Genomic DNA, 19792 nt, shown 5'->3' with positions numbered 1-19792 from the left:
TCATTCAGCATATATGTATTGAGTGCCTACTATATGTCAGCGATACACTAATACATAATATGGATTGTAACACATACTTTTATAAATGAGCATTCCATTTTAAAAGATAAATATGCTTTTAGTTAGTAAAATAGGCAAGCATGCTTGTTTTAAATAGGCATAAGTAGTTAGTAAGTAGAGCATATGTTGTTAAATAAAAATGTAAGGGATGGATGAGTCAAAAGAGACTAATGTTCATGAGGCACAAAATATACGAAAGGAGCCACATATTCAGAATTCACAGATACATGAGACATCAAAGCACTGACTCATTATTCATGAGGCCCTAAATCACCCGCACACTGGAGACACCATAAGTTCTCTACTTCAGAAACAAAAATAAATTCCATGGCTGTTCAGTTAAGTAATTGGTTGGGACCAGGCATGTATATCTCTGTCTGTCAAACAGGCTGATTCAGTGATGTAAGACAGATCACGCATAGGGAATTGCTCACACTTGATTCAGATAGGGTGGTTCTTCCAACTCGCACACTAAACTGTTAACTTGCTCTCCTTTTTTCCCCTTGCTGTTTGGTGTGTTTTTTAATGAAGCTGTGATTTGAGCATTTCACTGCATAGTCTGCAAACCTATTTGTGCTGTGTCCTCTGGGAGAGCTTGCATGGGACCGTACTTGGAGCCTATCAGGGCACCAAGGCAATTTCCCACGTGGTACCAATAAGGACCCTCCATCATAACCAAAATGTGGAAGAGTCACCTTTGGACAGCAAGTTGCAGGAAATGAGGGGAAAATGCTGCAGGTGTGTTCCAGACAGAGGTAAATAAAGTACAGGGGCTCACAGAGACACAATGCTCAGCAGTTTGAGGAACATCAAAGCGGCCAGGGTGGCTGGAATAGAGGAAGCAAGTGAGACAGCCCGAGGAGATGAGGCCACATACATCACCGGGGCCAGAGTATGCAAAACCTCACAGGGCAAGGCAAAGGCTTTGGAAGTTTCTGAGTCAAGGAGCAGGCAATCTGACTGAAAATTTTAGAAGGCTATCTGGATGCTGAGGGAGGCACAGAGGTAGGAGCAGGTGCACCCGATAGAAGATATCCAGTAATCGGAAGACAGGAGGTGGGTGTGGAGGAGGTCAGCGCTGGCAGTAGGAAGTAAAGGGCTCCCAGTCTGGATTGTTTGTCCCTAGATTACTGCCAAAAGGGTCTTCTTTCATAGTCTCATTACTCTGTTCATTTCTGTCCAATTAAGATCTCTAAAATGCTTTTTCCTGTTTAAAAACACTTATCAAAACAATGCTTCCCTTTCTACACAGATTTAAACTAATCTGCCTGAGCATTGTGTTTCTAGAGCTCTGAAAGATGGTGCCTGTTTTGTTAAAGAATTTGTCCATTCTGTCCCATTTCTCTGAATTAGGACACACCACACTAAATCCTGGTATATCAATTGTGTATATCAGTAAGGCTTCTTTAGTTGTCATCTGTTATGATGTATGTCCTTTAGGACAGTGACCACATTCTTTTGTATTGACTGTTTCTCCAAGAACACATTCAATGAAATCAAGTTCTTTCCTCCATGCCTCCCCTTCCCCCATACCCGCATTTATTTTCATTCCCTTCCTTCTAGTCTGGCACAACATGTCAGTAAAAAGGCCACAAGACCAGAAAGCAAATTCTGAGCTGTGGGGAATCTGTCTCAGAATAAGCAATTGCAATACACCTTATTGTTCCCAGAACATGTTCTTGCTCCACGTCCAGCAATAAAGTTCCAAGAAGAATTCGTCAACATCTCTGTGACTGATTTAACACAGTGAAGACATACCTATTTAACGGTTATTGCTGGTGGTCAGAGTACAGAAGCTATTGAGACCTCTGCAGTGAGGTACCTGTTGCAAAGCCCTACCAAGAAGGGGGCTGTTGGGAACTCATTCTTCATTGGGATCAGCATGGTTCTGTATTACAGTTTTAGAAGAGTTGAGTTTCCTTATGTTCTTAAGGTCCAGGGTGTATACAGGAGCTCCAGTATCACAGTGGACCCCATAGAAGTGGCCAACTACTTATATTTCAGTATCCTTCTCTGCTTTTTTATCAGGCTAAAGCTGAATGTGAATCTGAAGCTGCTGCTTTAGTTCACACGCAGTATTCTCGTTGACATCTTTCCTGCTCTCAGTTCCTAAGTTATTCAAGTAGTTCCTGATGGCTCAAACTTACATAAAGATATATAGGTGCAGAAATAGAGACATCTGTCTATATTCTCTGAATGTTTAGTAAGGAGTCACTTCACTATTCTTTATTCTGGCCTGGAGAATGTGTTTAGGTAACTTAAACCTTCTAAATCCTCTTCTCACTTTCTCTTCTGGATTTTAACTACAGATTCCTCCGTTCCATAAAACCAACCAATAACAGAATTTCTTGCTGATTATCTGCATCAATGGAGAGGCTCAAAGGCACCTGTGCTATGAAAAGTTGTGCTGAAAAAACTTAAATGCATAATGAATTTACCATCCTCAAGTATTTTTATGGTGAGAGGAGATGATACTAAGTGAAAAACATATAATCTCTGTTCTAACAGCATATGCACACATACACATGTATAACATATATACAAAATCCACATATGCATACACACACAGCCTCCAGAGAGATGTTACAAAGATTGTGTGGGAAGCTAAATAGAAATTTATAAGAGCTAGAGGAGCTGAAGGAAGACAGCTCAGCTAGGTCCCAATAGGACTTCAGAGAGTGAGACTTACGTGAACTTTGGAGGATGTTAGGATTTAGATCTGGCGTCCCCAAACTACCGCCCCCTGAGGCCATTTATCCGGCCCCCCGCCACACTTCAGGAAGGGGCACCTCTTTAATTGGTGGTCAGTGAGAGGAGCACAGTGTGTGGCGGCCCTTCAACGGTCTGAGGGACAGTGAACTGGCCCCCTGTGTAAAAAGTCTGGGGACGCCTTTTAGATAGGTAAAGAAGTAGGGAGAAAACATTTAATTAAATGGATTTCATGAAGTCTGAATTGTATCAGTTCTGTGCTAAATGCAGGTTCAATACATCAAGTAATGTAAAGAAACCAACTGCAATGAAGCACCATCAAGATCTTCCAAGCACTTTCTAGGAATCAGGATTCTTGGTTTAGGGTCTTTAGTCTACACTACAGATTGAGAAGCAAGGGTACCTGGAGATTGCTTGCTGACTCTTAACTGTAGCCAAAATCTTGAGCTTTCTGAATCTGTGGGCCTTCTTAATACCCTTGGTCAGTCTTCTTTTTCTCTTCCTTAAGAGAGGAAGAGGAATGAATAATATTTAGAGAATGAATAATGGAAACACTATTAGGTTTGGGTTTCTCATCTATAAGTTTTCCTTTATGAGAAACTATGTGATGCTTGTAACTTGTTTTTACAAAGGGATTTTTATCCTATCATATTTTCTCATATAGTATTTGATACCTAAATTTAATATATGTAACATATATTTAAAGTTTAAATCAAATTATATCAAATACCCATGATCAAACATCTAACTCAAAACTGGAGTATTGGCAACAATTTATATTTATCTCTGTGTTTTTCCCCATCCCCTTGTCCTGCTTTTATCACTGACATAGCAACTGCCAGGTATTTTTAAAAACTCTCTTAAAAGTTTTCATCATCACACGTATATGCATACTTATGCTGTATAAGTGTTTCTATATATACTTCAACAATGTATAATTTTATTTTATTTTCATTTTACTTTATTTACTTATTTATTTTAGAGATAGAATCTCAGGATGTTGCCCAGGCTGGTCCTGAACTCCTGAGCTCAAGCAGTCCTCCCACCTCAGCCTCCCAAAGTGCTAGGATTACAGGTGTGAGCCACCATGCCTGACCATGGTTTTGAGTTTTAAAAAATGGTATTATATATGAACCTTCTGAAACTTATGTTTCGAAAACTCAACCGTGTACTATGTGTACCTCTATAAATGCATTTATTCTTTTGGCCACAAACATGTAGTTGCCTCTAGTGTTTTTATCTATTAAAAATAGCATTTTTTCCCATTATTGTATGGCTGCTGTTGCATTTGTGCAGAATATTCTCTCATGTAAACAGCTAGAAGTCAAGTAGTTGGGTCACTGGAGTGCACTTACTAGATAAAAAATAGCATCAAAAACCTTCAGCAAATACAATTCAGTGTTGAAGAGCTCCCACACTAATTCCCAACAAAGACCAAAATAGTTTTAAATGTGCCACTCCTAAGGGCTTAAAAATGAAGAGACTGATTTTCATTTCCTGACTTGGGGGTAAGGGAAAACAACGGAGAACACCCCTTTCTCCTGCTCTATGTTTTTTTCTTTTAAAATTTCGTCCAAGTAAGAGATACAGTAAATGCAAGAAAACAGGGAGTAGACCCTAACAGAAGAGGTAGGGAATAGAAACTATGTTCGTAAATAGGAATTCCACATAAGAGAAGTATGTGAGTGAGTAAAACAGCAAGATTCCTCCCAGAACTTTGCCCTTCCAAGAATTTTCCTAATTAGAACACTCACCAGAGAAAACCGTGGTCAAGTTTCAAACTGCCCACACAGCATCAGGATTGGCCACTGACATCAGCTGGGCAACAGCTGACGTGTAGGACGCTGTAAACTGGGTTCAAACTTTTTTTCTGCTGCCTTTCTATCTTAATATTTAGGAAATTCAAACTGGGGACGAGGGAGGAGAAACAGCGCCACTCAAAACAAGGCGACTTGTACGTTTATGTGTGTGCCAACTGCTTATTACTAAAGGACACGTGAAGTTGAGGGACGCAGCACCAGAAGCATTGTGGATTTTACCAACTGACACTTGTAATACTAGATTTGGGGACAAAAGAAATTGGATTTTCCCTTTACTAGGTTTGTCTGATGATAAACCTGATCCTTCTTCATAGAAACCTATATAAAATGGTGTCAAGCCTTGCTGCAGTATGCAGTACACTGCAGTGCAGATTGACTTTTTTTTTTTTTTTTTTTTTTGAGACCGGAGTCTCGCTCTATCGCCCAGGCTGGACTGCAATGGCTCCATTTCGGCTGACTGCAACCTCTCCCTCTCGGGTTCAAGCGATTCTCCTGCCTCAGCTTCCTGAGCAGCTGGGATTACAGGCGCCCGCCACCATGCCCGGCTAATTTTTTTTTGCATTTTTAGTGGAGACGGGGTTTCACCGCATTAGCCAGGTTGGTCTCTAATTCCTACCCTCAGTTGTTCCAGCCGCCTCGGCTTCCCAGAGTGCTGGGATTACAGGCGTTAGTTAAAATTAGTTTCTAACAAGGTTAAAATAAGGAATCTTGGAAATTGTCTTTGTAGCAAGAAGTACCTGTAAAAACAGTGAGTGCCAGCTCTCTTTGGAAAGAGTGGATGGCTCTGAAAAGAGCCTTTGGGGTGTGGGCCGAGACAGACCGAACGTTCCGCGGTGGGCGGGCTCACTTGGAGCTGGTGTACTTGGTGACGGCCTTGGTGCCCTCGGACACCGCGTGCTTGGCCAGCTCCCCGGGCAGCAGCAGGCGCACGGCCGTCTGGATCTCCCTGGAGGTGATGGTCGAGCGCTTGTTGTAATGCGCCAGGCGGGAAGCCTCGCCCGCGATGCGCTCGAAGATGTCGTTGACGAAGGAGTTCATGATGCCCATGGCCTTGGAGGAGATGCCGGTGTCGGGGTGGACCTGCTTCAGCACCTTGTACACGTACACGGAGTAGCTCTCCTTGCGGCTGCGCTTGCGCTTCTTGCCGTCCTTCTTCTGCGCCTTGGTCACCGCCTTCTTGGAGCCCTTCTTCGGGGCGGGAGCGGACTTGGAGGGCTCAGGCATGGCTGGAAGCAACTGGCGGAAAACTGGAGAAAAACGGGAAGAATTACCGCAGCTCTGTCTACCAACTGCTCATTCAATGCTTCTTTAGCAAATGGGGCCGACAGTGAAGTCGTGTGTTTAACTAGAGGCGAGTCCTGGAAACCTATATTCGCTCTGTCCAATCAAAATAAATGTTTTTCAAAACCTCAATTTCATTAGTTAAAGCGAAACTGTAGTCTTAGCCAATGGCACAGCACAGTTTTCGCGACCAGTATCGACTATAAGTAGCGGAGCTCTGGCGACCAAGCCCCAGCCAAGCCATTGATTGGTTCTTCGCCATGTCTGGACGCGGCAAGCAGGGCGGCAAAGCCCGCGCCAAGGCCAAGACCCGATCCTCCCGGGCCGGGCTCCAGTTCCCCGTGGGCCGCGTGCATCGCCTGCTCCGCAAGGGCAACTACGCCGAGCGGGTCGGGGCCGGCGCGCCGGTCTACCTGGCGGCGGTGCTGGAGTACCTGACGGCCGAGATCCTGGAGCTGGCGGGCAACGCGGCCCGCGACAACAAGAAGACCCGCATCATCCCGCGCCACCTGCAGCTGGCCATCCGCAACGACGAGGAGCTCAACAAGCTGCTGGGCAAGGTCACCATCGCGCAGGGCGGCGTCCTGCCCAACATCCAGGCCGTGCTGCTGCCCAAGAAGACCGAGAGCCACCACAAGGCCAAGGGCAAGTAGCCGGTCTGGAGTAACTCATTACTCATATCGCTTCAAACCAAAAAGGTTCTTTTCAGAGCCACCTACTTTTTCACCAAACAGCTGTGTCACTGCTTTTAGATCATGGTTGACTCATTTTGCAGGGGCATTGGAATGCTGTGTAGAAATAGCGCGAAACCAAAGGGCTTTTGCACCACATTGTTTTGAGAGACAGCAAGTAAGATACATTCGTTACATTAAGAAATAGGCGCGGCAGCTCCCCCTGCAATACAACCGAGACAATAGGAAAAGTGAAGCAAGAGAACAGCAAAGGGAACTGAAAGTTAGGTAATGGGCAGGATAAGTAAAAGCAACGAGCGGCAAGGTGGACGGGAGGGTGGTCTTTGCCGCCCTGCTTGCCGCGGGAAAGGTGGACGGGAGGGTGAACAAGAAGCGAGATAACAAGCGCAGGGAACCTTCTGCAGCCAAAACAAAAATGAGATAATGAAAGCAAGGACCTCGTGGCCGGCAAGATCCGGAGGGAACCAGTAGGAGGCAGCGCTTCAGAGATGTGCATGCGCATTAGAGACGAAAGAGTATCCTTAGCAAAAGGCCGAATAATGATTATCCGCTGCTTAAGGTTCATGCACATGGACTACGTATCATGCATGTATTTAGGATGATGGAATAGAGGTGATGATGGAATAGTGGCAGAAGCCACAGAGGCCAAACTAAGCAACAAACCTATCAATCAAAAGGGCAGACGCTGGTTAGATATTAGACAGCATTGGAAAGAGAAGACCAAAAAAAAAAAAATACACACATGAAATGACCCAAACCACACCAAGCTGATGCTGATCTCATCTCGCAGAGGCGGGTGCGCTCTCCCCTTCCGAGAGTGTAACGCTATGCATAATAAAGTTTTGCTGCTTTGCTTTGCTATCTGTGTGTGTGTCGTCCAATTCTTTGTTCGGGGCACCAAGAGCCTTGAACTGCGTGGCACCGTCGGGTAACACAACCGATTTCGGAGGCCGAGGCAGGAGGATCTCTATGAGCCTAGGAATTCGAAGCCAGCCTGAGTAACATAGCAAGACCTGATCTTTACAAAAGTAAAATAATTATCCGTGCCTCGTGTCTCATAGCCTATAGTCCTAACTACTCCGGAGGCTGAGGCCAGAAGGATCACTTGAGCCCAGCAGTTCAGGGCTGCAATGAGCTATAATTGCACCACTGCAGTCCAGCCTGCGTGATAGAGCAAGAGTGTTTAAAATGAACCCAGTGTCAGATATTTACTTTCTGTATTATAGAGGACTGAAAGCTAGCTAAACAGTATTTTTCACTGTACCTGTGTTTCGGAGATAAAATTGGTAAACTGACCTTTGCTCCTCACTTGTGCTTTTTAGTTTATATTTCATAAGACCATGAAAGCAAAATTTAGGTATCTGATACTTCTGCAGAATTGAATGTTTATCCACACAAATTAAGGACCCCATGAGTGTTTGGCCTACCTCTTCGAGTTTAATTGAATCTTTCTGGGCACCTATGGTGTGCCAGGCACCCTCCTAAACGGGAATGCAATATTCATCCAGATACATAAAGTGTATGTCCAAAAGGACCTTCAAGTTGGCTTGGGCGAAGAATACACATCGTTTATATAAATGGACTATTTATATAAACAATGGGAAAGGGTTAGGGTTAGGGTGTGAGATTACATTAGAACGTGTTACCTAAAAGCAATATGAATGATGGACATTGTAAGTCAGGTTTTTTATTGTATCATTGTCATAAAGTCCTGCTCCTGTCAGTTTTTACTGCTTCTTTTCTCTTACCAAGATCATCTCCCTCTTCAGATCACCAGGTCCTCCTAGCTACAGAGGGCCTTCTATTCCTGTCCACCTAAACTTCTATAAGCTACTGCTTTCCTCATAAGGACATGTTAATGAAAATGAATTTCTATAAGCATCTCTAGTCCATTGAAATACATTGATTTTTGAGTCTCTTCACATATATTTATTTCCTAGATTTAATTATTAATTGCAATTGCATACAAATAACATTACTTGGACTAAAACAGCAATCACAACAATCATAAATATTACTTTAAAAAATTTATCAGTATTTGATGTTGAGGATTCCATCCTCATTTCAATCAATTCATTTGTTCCCTTTCAAATGTCATCTGCATGACTTATGTGTATAAATTTTCAACAATTGTTTCTGTTACAACCATCAATATTAAGTAAATGATTCAGTTGCATAGAAGGCCTATAAGATTTTTGAAATTAAAATAAGTTTTTAAATAAAATATCCTGCTATGATCATTGAAGTTGATGATAAAATTATTAGCACTTGCTTTATTTCATTGTTTCTATTTCCTCCCAAAACCACCATCTAATAGTGAAAGCTAGCTAAATAATATTTTTCAGAGTTTGTGGGTTCCAGAAGTAAAATTCTTTAAGCTAGACAGTTTGTAACTTTTGCTTTATAGTTATTATAATTTTAGGTGTTATTTATGCAAATTCTAATCCATATACTTGTAATCAAAACACTCACAAATGCAAACTTATGTATTATGTAAAATAAAATCTACAAGTGTGATATACCATTGTTTATAAATCTATAGACAGGTAAAGGAAAATGGAGCTGTTAGATAAGTTGCTTCAAAGTAAGTAAACTAGAGGAGGCAACCTAAACATCAGAGGGATCCCAGGGGCAAGAACCAATTAGGAATATTTATGCAGCCTTCTCAAGGTTTTAAATCCTTATCACTTCAGAGCATTAACTCATCTGTAAAAAGATTGAACTAGATGGATGTCCCTACTGATTTGGTGCCCTCTGAAGGTTCGTTGAAAAATCAGACAGCCATATTAATAGAAAAAAAGACATACACATTTACAGCGTGCATGGGGAGAATCAGAGTGACGGCCCACCCCAGAACGTGGTTCAGAAGTTTATATACCATTCTAGCAAAAAAGTTTCTGGGAGGGAGAAGAGGAATTCATTTGAGGGATTACCAGGGAGAATGAATGGATCAGGGAAAAGAAATTAAACTTGTGCATTATCTTGTGAAATGATCTGTTTAGGTGTGATTAAATTCATCTCACCAGGTGAGTCCGGATCATAGGGAGATAAAGGTTGGGGAGCGGGGCGAAGGTCAAAGGGACCTTGAGGCTTCTTTAGTTCAGTTTGTCACCATACCATAGTTTGGGGTGTTGATTTCTGAGCCCAACGTTGACAACAAGTACTAAAAATAAATACTAGTTATTTAAGTTAACTCTTAATGTGTTATACATAACATAGATTAGTTTATGATATATTAACATGTTTTAAAGTGTAATAGAAATATAAAATATTTGTAAATTAGTTATAAAGAAAAATATGGTGGGGCACAGTGGCTCACGCCTGTAATCCCAGCATGTTGGGAGGCTAAGGCAGGCGTTCAAGTTCAGGAGTTCATGACAAGCCTGGCCGACATAGTGAAACCCCATCTCTGCTAAAAATACAAAAATTAGCCCGGCCTGGTGGCTGGCACCTGCAGTCACAGCTACTCAGGAGGCTTAGGCAGGAGAATTGCTTCAACCTGGGAGGTAGAAGTTGCAGTGAGCTGAGACTGCACTACTGGAGTCTAGCCTGGGAGTCGGAGCAAGACTCCATCTCAAAATAATAATAATAATAATAATAATAATAATAATAATAATAAAACAAAAAGAATAAAAACTTAAACAGAGGTAGGCTTTGTGCTTGATATTTTATGTAAATTACCTCCTTTTTTTTTTTTTTTTTTTTAAGATGAAGTTCCTGTGATGTTTCTGAGGCTGATTTCTGACTCCTGAGCTTGTGCTATTTTTCCACTTTGGCCTCCAGAGTAGCTGGGACTACAGGGAGGCCACCGAGCCTGACCTCCATTAATCCTTACAGTAACTCAAAGAGGTAAATACTGCAGGGGTTAAGGGAAGTTTCAGAGATAATCAACTGACAAAAGGCAGAATAATGGGAGAAATGACATACAAATGTATTTACGTGGACGAGGGAGAATCACAGAAAGATCACCCCAGTTCCTCATGGGGTATAGAAGCTTATGTAAGCTTATGTAAGCTTCTATAGGGAAAAGAGGAAACTTTTTTCATAGCGGAAAGAAGAAATGGGAAAAGTAAACAATTCCTTTGAGGGACAATAAAGGATTGTAAGGGAAAATAAATGGACCACAGAAAGAAATTAGCTTGTAAATGATTGTCTTTGATATTTATTAATTTAATTTATTTATTTATTTTGAGATGGAGACTTACTCCATCACCCAAGCTGTCACCCAGGCTGGAGTGCAGTGGCACAATCTCCACTCACTGCAACCTCCACCTCTGGGATTTAAGCGATCCTCCTACCTCAGTCTCCCGAGTGGCTGGGACCACAGGTGAGCACCACTATACCTGGCTAATTTTTTGTATATTTTGTAGAAACGGAGATTCGCCATGTTGGCCAGGCTGGTCTCTAGCTCCTGTGCTCAAATGATCCGCCTACCTCGGCCTTCCACAGTGCTGTGATTACAGGGAGGAGCTTGGGCATCTGCTATCTCTTGGTAATTTAAATGAGACCGAGAGGCATGGATTATCTTGAAAAAGTCCATATTCAGTCTTCTTTTCTGCAATAATGAAATAACAGGGATGGGATAGAAGGCAATTCTGTTTCTTTTAGTAAGAAATTTTCTTGGTCCAATAAGGAAATGTCAAGAGTCCCTTCTCATGTTTGGGAAAGAGAAACAAGAGGAAATTAGAGGGGCTTTGATTCTGAAGCTTTTCAACGTTCAAAGCACTCAGCATACCAAAGAGCCACATTCTGGGAAGCATTCTACACTGCAACAGTACTGTCACTATCCTGATCTAACTTCGTAGATGAGCAAAGAATTTTTTTAAAAATAAACAAGTCACATCGAGTCCGATCGGTTACAAGTTAGCTCGGGTCTGATTGGTAGACATTTAATCTAAAACTACTTCTACTTGGTTTTTCTACTTCCAGAGTTTCAGCTCTTAAACACTTTCTAAACAAATAATTGAATAAGAGGTTATATTACAGTAGTTACAGGAGTTTTATAATTTTCATTAAGGTTAAAAGTAATTTCAAAGTATAACCCTGTATTAGTGAAAAAGAAAAAAAAGTAAATATATGCAAAGTTGTTGCATAATTGTTGATAACAAATCTTTATTTGGATCATATAAAAGTGACCTTTTAAAAACCTACAAACTGCTGGGCGCGGTGGCTCATGCCTGTAATCCCACCACTTTGGGAGGCCCAGGTGGGCAGATCACGAGGATAAGAGATCAAGACCTTCTTGGCCAACAGGGGGAAACCCCGTCTGCACTAAAAATACAAATAATTACCTGGGCGTGGTGGCAAGTCCCTGCAGTCCCAGCTATTCGCAAGTCTGAGGCAGGAGGGTCGCTTGAGGCAGAGGATGCAGCGGGCCGAGATCGCGCCACCGCACTCCAGCCTGGCGACAGAACGGGACGCCGTCTCAAAAAACAGAGAAATGAACAAACAAACACCCTACACACACCAATTTTCTAGTTATAAGAACTTGTTTTGAGGATTTTAATTCTATCCCAATTAATTCCTAAGGCTAATACACTCATGATAAGAATCTCGAAAAGAATTTATTCAAACTTCGCAAAATGTCTCTAAAGCTAAAATGTCCAGAATCTTTGGTGAAACAGATTAGGAAATTTGGTAAAATGAGACTCGCAGTGCCAAATCGTGAGACCTCTAATGGAATTTTAAATATCATTTTAATAAAAATTTAGGCCGGGCGCGGTGGCTCAAGCCTGTAATTCCAGCACTTTGGGAGGCCGAGGCGGGTGGATCACGAGGTCGAGAGATCGAGACCATCCTGGTCAACACGGTGAAACCCCGTCTCTACTAAAAAATACAAAAAATTAGCTGGGCATGGTGGCGCGTGCCTGTAATCCCAGCTACTCGGGAGGCTGAGGCAGGAGAATTGCCTGAACCCAGGAGGCGGAGGTTGCGGTGAGCCGAGATCGCGCCATTGCACTCCAGCCTGGGTAACAAGAGCGAAACTCCGTCTCAAAAAAAATTAAATAAATAAATAAATAAATAAAAATTTAAATTTTGGTGTAATAAAAAAATCATACAAATTTCGATACTGGTCACAAGTAAAGAGAAAAAGTAAATTCATGTGGAACGTGGAAAACATTGTTTTTAAAATATGGCCGATTAAAAAATTGCTGGGGAACTGATTAAAACTGTTAATTCCAGAGAAAGACATTAAAAATCACTTTTATCTCATAAAGAGAAATTGATTAAACTATAATCAATGTAAGGAGGCTGCAAAAGGCCATATACAACACTGTATACATTTTCTTGGAAAAATGTGCATCTGCTAAGCAAAATACTTTATCAACTGGCAGTAGTGATCTCTGTGTGATGTGCAAACAGTCTGGAGTTTGTTGATTTATTGTCCTTTTTTGTATTTCCCACAGTATTGATGTCTTTCTTCTGCATTCAAAAGCAGTTTTTTAAAGCCTTATACCGTGGCTAACAAAACGCTCTCGGCACGTTACAAAATTCAGAAGACGGAAAGGAGAAGCTCGCTTTTCTTTCTCTATTTCGGTTCGGCCCTTTGGACCACCCCTCCCCCACCCGGGCGGGAGTGCCCGCCTACTTCTTTCGGGTTCTCAGTTCGGTCCGCAACGGTCTTATAAAAGCGCCGCCCGAGGCCAGCGTCCTCACACAGGCCGTCCGAGTCTGGTCTCCCTCAGCATGTCGGGCCGCGGCAAAGGCGGGAAGGGGCTGGGCAAGGGCGGCGCCAAGCGCCACCGCAAGGTGCTGCGCGACAACATCCAGGGCATCACCAAGCCCGCCATCCGGCGCCTGGCTCGCCGCGGCGGCGTGAAGCGCATCTCCGGCCTCATCTACGAGGAGACCCGCGGGGTGCTCAAGGTGTTCCTGGAGAACGTGATCCGGGACGCCGTGACCTACACGGAGCACGCCAAGCGCAAGACGGTCACCGCCATGGACGTGGTGTACGCGCTCAAGCGCCAGGGCCGCACCCTCTACGGCTTCGGCGGCTGAGTGTTTCTCGTCGACTCCAAAAAGGCCCTTTTCAGGGCCCTCTACCTTCTCAACGGAGGAGTGGTAACACTGGGTCTGGTTGGGCGGATATTTTGCTTGTTTTTTTAACATTTGGGGTTAAGAATCTAATGACAGCGCTTGTGTGGCCGCTCAGCTGTGGCCGCTAGCGAGGAGTTGCAATGTGTTCTAAGCATTTTCTCCGGGCGCGGTGTCTCACCTTGTAATTCCAGCACTTTGTGAGGCCTAGGCAGGCAGATCACAAGGTCAGGAGTTTGAGACCAGCCTGGCCAACACGGTGAAACCCTGTGTCTGCTAAAAGTACCAAAAATTAGCCGGTCGTGGTGGCACGAGCTTGTCCCAACCATTCGGGAGGCTGGGGCAGGAGAATCGCTAGAACCCGGGAGGCGAGGTTGCAGAGTAAGCAGAAATCGCGCCACTTCTCCAGGCTGGGCAACAGGAACGAAACTTCATCTCGAAATCAAATGCCTTGGTTAAAAAGTTCGTGAGGCTCTTTTGTCTGCAATAGGGCGAATACACACAGAATGTGCTATAGCAGTAACAAGCTTGGTAACCGGAAATATTTTTTGAAAAACCCTCAAGTACAAAAGGATTTAGGTTACTGTTGTCTTTTTTGGGGGCAGTCTAGCTCTCACCCAGGCTGTAGTGCAGTTGGCACGACTTCAGGTCATTGCAGCCTCTACCTCTCAGGTTCAAGTGATTTCCTGCCTCAACTTCAGCCTCCCAAGTGCCTGGGATTACAGGTTGTGCTGCCACACCCACCTAATTTTTGTATTTTAATAGAGACGGTGTTTTGCCATGTTGGCTAGCTGGTCTCAAACTAGCCTCAAGTGGTCCACCCACCTCGGCCTCCCAAAGTGCTGGTATTACAGGCATCAGCCACTGCACCTGGCCTCCTAAAGGATTTAGAGAATTTTACGTTCCTCCACCATCATTAAGGTCTGACAAATTACAACATGTATAATCTGATCTGACATATTGATCGTGGAATGATTAAATCCAGCTTGATATCTATCTAATTTCCTGTGGCGAGAACATTGTAGTTTTCAAGTATACAGTTCATGAACTAGTGTCACTATGCTTTACAATAGACCTCCAGAATTTCTACCTCCTGGGTCCCGTTGGACCTCCATCCTCCTTCTCTGGCAATCACCATTTTACTCTGAGTTCAACATTTTAGATTCCTAAGTGAATCATGCAACATTTGTCTTTCTGTGCCTCGTTTGTTTTACTTAGCATACTGGTCTCCAGTTTCATCTATGTTGTAAGAAATGACAAGATTATTTTTTAAGGCTGAGTAGTATTCCATTGTGTATATGCCATTTTCTTTATCCATTCATCTGGCATTGGACGCTTAGGTTGATTTATTGAGATAGCTTTATAAGTTTAAATTTATCAATGAAATCTAGTGAACAAAGCTAATTTTTGTTTTTTGTTTTTGTTGAGGTTAAGTCAGTCAGTTATTTTATGACGATGAAAATGATGCATGTGTGTTATTGGGGATATCAAAAGATCTGGAAGGACAATAAATAGTCACATTGATTCAGATTAAGGAAAGTCAGAACTTTGTAGTCCAAGTAATTACTACAGTGAAATTTTAATTATACTTTTTAATTTAAATTTTTGTTAAGGCAAAAAAATTATATTTTACATGAAAAACGGTTTTAAATCGTGAAAAGTCAGATGTAGAACTGCTGAGTCTAAATAAAAATTTCTGGACATTAATGATGTGTGTTTTTTTGTTGTTGTTGTTTTTGAGATGCTGTCTCACTTTGTTGCCCAGGCTGGAGTGCAGTGGTGGGATCACCGCTCACTGTAACCTCTGCCTCCCAGGTCCAAGCGATTCTCCTGCCTAAGCTCCCGAGTAGCTGGGATTACAGGCACCAGACACCACACCTGGCTAATTTGTAGTATTTTTCAGAGGCAGTTTTCACTGTATTAACCAGCATAGTCTCAGTCTCCTGACTTTGTGATCCACCTGCCTCAGCCTCCCAAAGTGCTGGGATTACAGGTGTGAGCCACTGCTCCGGGCCAAAAATAAACTTTAAAAGTTATGACATAAATGTTGTTTTATAACTTTACACCACCAAAACAATGTGACATGGTGAAAAGTTTAATCATGATCATAAGCAGATTATTTGCAATCAAATCTGTAACAATCATATTATCCTTGTGGAATCTTCGGTTGCGTTGTAGGTCATTTCTTGAGTCTCTATTTTTGTAAACAATTATGTGATGATGATAGTACCTTGCTCTAAGGGTTGTTGCAGGGATTAAATGTGTTTGGCCAGGCTGGATGAGGGGCTCACATCTGTAATCTGTTTTTAGGGAGGCAGAGGTGGAAGGATAGCTTGAACCCAGGAGTTGGATACTTGCCTAAGCCACATAGTGAGATCCTGTTCTCCACAAAAAGGAAAAAAACAAAACAAAACAAAAAGAAAACAACAACAACAACAAAAAACAGTCAAGTGTAAATGTATTGGTAAATAAAAAGAACACTTTCTGACAATAGTACATAGAGTGTGAAACACTTAGCATTATTCATTTATGCTAGGCCTGCAACTGCATCCAACCATCATCCCTGGGTAACAGCAGTATTTTGTTGTTGGTGGTCATGGTGGTGAGACTCTGTCACTCAGGTTGGAGGGCAGAGACGTGATCTTGGCTTACTGGAACCTCTGCCTCCCAGATTCAAATGATTCTCAGCCTCAGCCTCCCAAGTAGCTGGAATTACAGGTGTGCACCACCATGACCAGCTAATTTTTCTATTTTTAGTAGAGACTGGGTTTCAACCATGTTGGCCAGGCTGGTCTCCAGCTCCTGGCCTAAAACTGTCTGCAAGCCTTGGCCTTGACACGTGTTGGGATTATAGGCATGGTGAGGCCCAGAGAGCAACCTTTTCTAACAACCCCATTGCAATCCTCTAGATTCAGCCAGCCATTGTGTGATTAGTTCTTGTTTATTATGAAGCCATAAGAAATACCTGTCAAATGCATTTTTACACAGTTTTTGCAAATGGAGACATCTCCATTATTTCTATATTATCATACCTTTAAGTTTGTACTCAGTCTGAGTGGCAAATGACGGGCAATATCTCTCCCTATCCTTGTGAGGATGGCTACAGCCTGACTGGATAGGTTTGCTATAATTGTTGTCTTTCCCTGTGTTCTCACTACTGTTTTATTAATCTCAGTTCCTTTCCACAGGGGAGCACAGAATTTAACTAGTAGAAAGAGATCCAGCCATGTGGACCAGATTTGTCTAAGTGACAGCACGTAAGAATCAGAGTTTTTTGTTGAAATACCAACAGGTTCTTCCCTTAAACCAGTTGTTATTTTTAAAATGTAACCAATTAAATCAATTTCGAGTTGGATAACCTCAAATATGATTTATTAGCACTAAGGCTAGAGACCTTTAAGTTTACTTAGTAGGAATCTCACTTTTAATCGCTTATCAACCTCAACTCAGAATACTCAAAAGCGGAGGAATTCTCAGCGGCAAAGCTCTGACCCACGTTAAGTGACAAAGGGTGAGATCGTTTTTGTTTTGATCATCCTTTGTTGTACCGAGAAACTACATATTCTGTTCGAGGATTCAAATTCTCACCTTTCTGAAGAATTGGGGCCAAAACGGGTAAGTTGAACTCATTTATGGCCCACGGATTAAAGATTGTTGCTTGAAAAGACCTTGCTACAAACATCTGTGTTCAGTAGGTGGATTCACGGCGCCAGAAACCTGACAACCGCTTCTTTCCTCCCCAGGTATACTGCGAAAAGTGCACCTTTAGAAATGAGCAATTAACTCTAAAATCCCAAGAGTATCCCGGCCAGGGGTATATTACTCACTCCTGTAATGTCAACATTAGGTTTAGGAAAGAGGAGCGTTTGAGACCAGGATGGTTTGGAAACCAGAATGGGGAACACAGGGAGATCCGGTCTCTGAAAAATTCGCCTCGCGTGGGGACGCGCCCGAGGCTCCAGCCAGTCGGTGGCTTCAGGTAACCACGACCGGGACGCAGCGCTACAGTCCGGCACCCCGCATCGGCGGCTTCCGGAGCATTGGAACAAGCTGGAGCCCCTGCTGGAGCGCGCTGGCGGACGCCGGCTTCAGCCACGAGGGACGCACGGTCCGACGGCGGCGCGCCCTCGGCACGGGCGAGCGAACGGCGAAGAGAAACGAACGCGTGTCCCGGCTCCTCAGGTGAGGGGGTGGGGGCCCTGAAAAGGGCCTTTTTGGAGTCGACGAGAAACGCTCAGCCGCCGAAGCCGTAGAGGGTGCGGCCCTGGCGCTTGAGCGCGTACACCACGTCCATGGCGGTGACCGTCTTGCGCTTGGCGTGCTCCGTGTAGGTCACGGCGTCCCGGATCACGTTCTCCAGGAACACCTTGAGCACCCCGCGGGTCTCCTCGTAGATGAGGCCGGAGATGCGCTTCACGCCGCCGCGGCGAGCCAGGCGCCGGATGGCGGGCTTGGTGATGCCCTGGATGTTGTCGCGCAGCACCTTGCGGTGGCGCTTGGCGCCGCCCTTGCCCAGCCCCTTCCCGCCTTTGCCGCGGCCCGACATGCTGAGGGAGACCAGACTCGGACGGCCTGTGTGAGGACGCTGGCCTCGGGCGGCGCTTTTATAAGACCGTTGCGGACCGAACTGAGAACCCGAAAGAAGTAGGCGGGCACTCCCGCCCGGGTGGGGGAGGGGTGGTCCAAAGGGCCGAACCGAAATAGAGAAAGAAAAGCGAGCTTCTCCTTTCCGTCTTCTGAATTTTGTAACGTGCCGAGAGCGTTTTGTTAGCCACGGTATAAGGCTTTAAAAAACTGCTTTTGAATGCAGAAGAAAGACATCAATACTGTGGGAAATACAAAAAAGGGACCCGGCTCAGGGGCTGAGGTCTGTGATCCCGCCATTTTAAGAGGCGGAGGGGGGAAGTGTACCTGGAGTAAGGACTTTGAGATCAGCGTGGGCAAAATAGCGAGACTCCAGCACTACCAAGAAAAACTTAAATTGAATTAAAACATTAACCCAGCATGGTAGTGCTGCACCTTAGGATAACCTCTGTTTCTTACAAAAAAGGGCGGGGGGGGGGAAGCCAGTACAGTAACACAGCCTGTCATCCCATTTTCCCATCATACAAAGATCTCTACTGCTAGCTACTAAGATATTTTGGTGAGCAGATAAATGCAGATTTTTTTTCCACAAAATGTATGCAGTATATGGCATTTTACCACTTCACGCTGTTATTTTAATCAATTTTCCTTACCTAAAGAGTTTACAAAAAGTGGTTTTAATGTGTGCTTATTTCTTCTCATGAACTCTCCCTGCAGCAGTGTTAAATCCCTAGAAATTTATTAATCAAAGATCTTTTAAATAATTCACTTTTTCTTTGCTAATTAAGTGCCACCTTTAACAGTACACATACACGGAACTATTACCAAAATTCTATTCTGCTCATGATTTAGTCAGCGTTGTTTACCACAGCGTATCTATGTTCACAGTAAAAGTTTAGAAAATATGCTTTAGGAAAATTTTTAAAAGCAGTCATTTATATCTGCTTAGTATTCCATGATAAGAATTTTCTAGGTCCACTTTAAGAAAATTTCTAGTAGTTAGCAATAATCTGCTTTCTAATTTTCTTTTTCGTATTTTAAAGAAGAACTGTTTGAAATTTACATTCTGAGAAAAATCTAGAATTGAAATGCTTTGCGACAAAAGATGCAGGTTTTAAGGTATTTTGATGAGTGTCTCCACATTTTCCTCAAAAGTTTTATTCCATCCACTTGTGCCAGCAGTAACTGTTGGGTATGTTTACCATCACTGAGTATTATGCTTTTTAAATTCTGTGTTACATTCAGAATTTACTTTGGTTTTGTTGATTGAATCTTGAGCTAATCAACTCTTTACCCAGCAAGATTTATTGGTTTGTTTATAAGTGATAAATTGTCATCTTTAATATAACCTGGTTTAGGCCATGTGCAGTAGCTCAAGCCTGTAATCCCGGCACTTAGGGAGGTCAAGTCGGGCAGATCACTTAAGGTCAGGAGTTCAAGACCAGCCTGGCCAACATAGTGAAACCCTGTCTTTACTAAAAATACAAAAAATTAACCTGGCATGGTGTCGCATGCCTGTAATACAAGCTACTCAAGAGGCTGGAGGAGGAGAATTGCTTCAACCAGGGAGGTGGCGGTTACAGTCAGCCAAGATCTCACCACTGTACTCTA

The 19792-nt window shown here is 43.3% G+C and overlaps 4 protein-coding genes across 4 annotated transcripts; 2 read left to right on the top strand and 2 right to left on the bottom strand.

The window, feature by feature from the left end:
- Positions 1-5393: 5393 nt before the first annotated feature.
- Positions 5394-5901, bottom strand: LOC101040570 (histone H2B type 1-N). The gene has a single exon (XM_003944737.4). It carries the CDS (start codon positions 5811-5813, stop codon positions 5433-5435), a length of 381 nt encoding a protein of 126 aa, XP_003944786.1. The 5' UTR covers positions 5814-5901; the 3' UTR covers positions 5394-5432.
- Positions 5902-6111: 210 nt separating this feature from the next.
- Positions 6112-6595, top strand: LOC120361134 (histone H2A type 1). The gene has a single exon (XM_039462627.2). It carries the CDS (start codon positions 6131-6133, stop codon positions 6521-6523), a length of 393 nt encoding a protein of 130 aa, XP_039318561.1. The 5' UTR covers positions 6112-6130; the 3' UTR covers positions 6524-6595.
- A 6609-nt stretch (positions 6596-13204) lies between these two features.
- On the top strand, positions 13205-13600 carry LOC101044508 (histone H4). Its single transcript, XM_039462661.2, has one exon. The coding sequence runs from the start codon at positions 13250-13252 to the stop codon at positions 13559-13561; it is 312 nt and encodes a 103-aa protein (XP_039318595.2). The 5' UTR covers positions 13205-13249; the 3' UTR covers positions 13562-13600.
- Positions 13601-17787: 4187 nt separating this feature from the next.
- On the bottom strand, positions 17788-18187 carry LOC101039577 (histone H4). Its single transcript, XM_003944732.4, has one exon. It carries the CDS (start codon positions 18141-18143, stop codon positions 17832-17834), a length of 312 nt encoding a protein of 103 aa, XP_003944781.1. The 5' UTR covers positions 18144-18187; the 3' UTR covers positions 17788-17831.
- Positions 18188-19792: the final 1605 nt, after the last annotated feature.

The sequence above is a fragment of the Saimiri boliviensis genome, chromosome 4 (assembly GCF_048565385.1).
Source record: "Saimiri boliviensis isolate mSaiBol1 chromosome 4, mSaiBol1.pri, whole genome shotgun sequence".
NCBI classification, from domain to species: domain Eukaryota; kingdom Metazoa; phylum Chordata; class Mammalia; order Primates; family Cebidae; genus Saimiri; species Saimiri boliviensis.
This window is presented reverse-complemented; position numbering and strand designations above follow the sequence as displayed.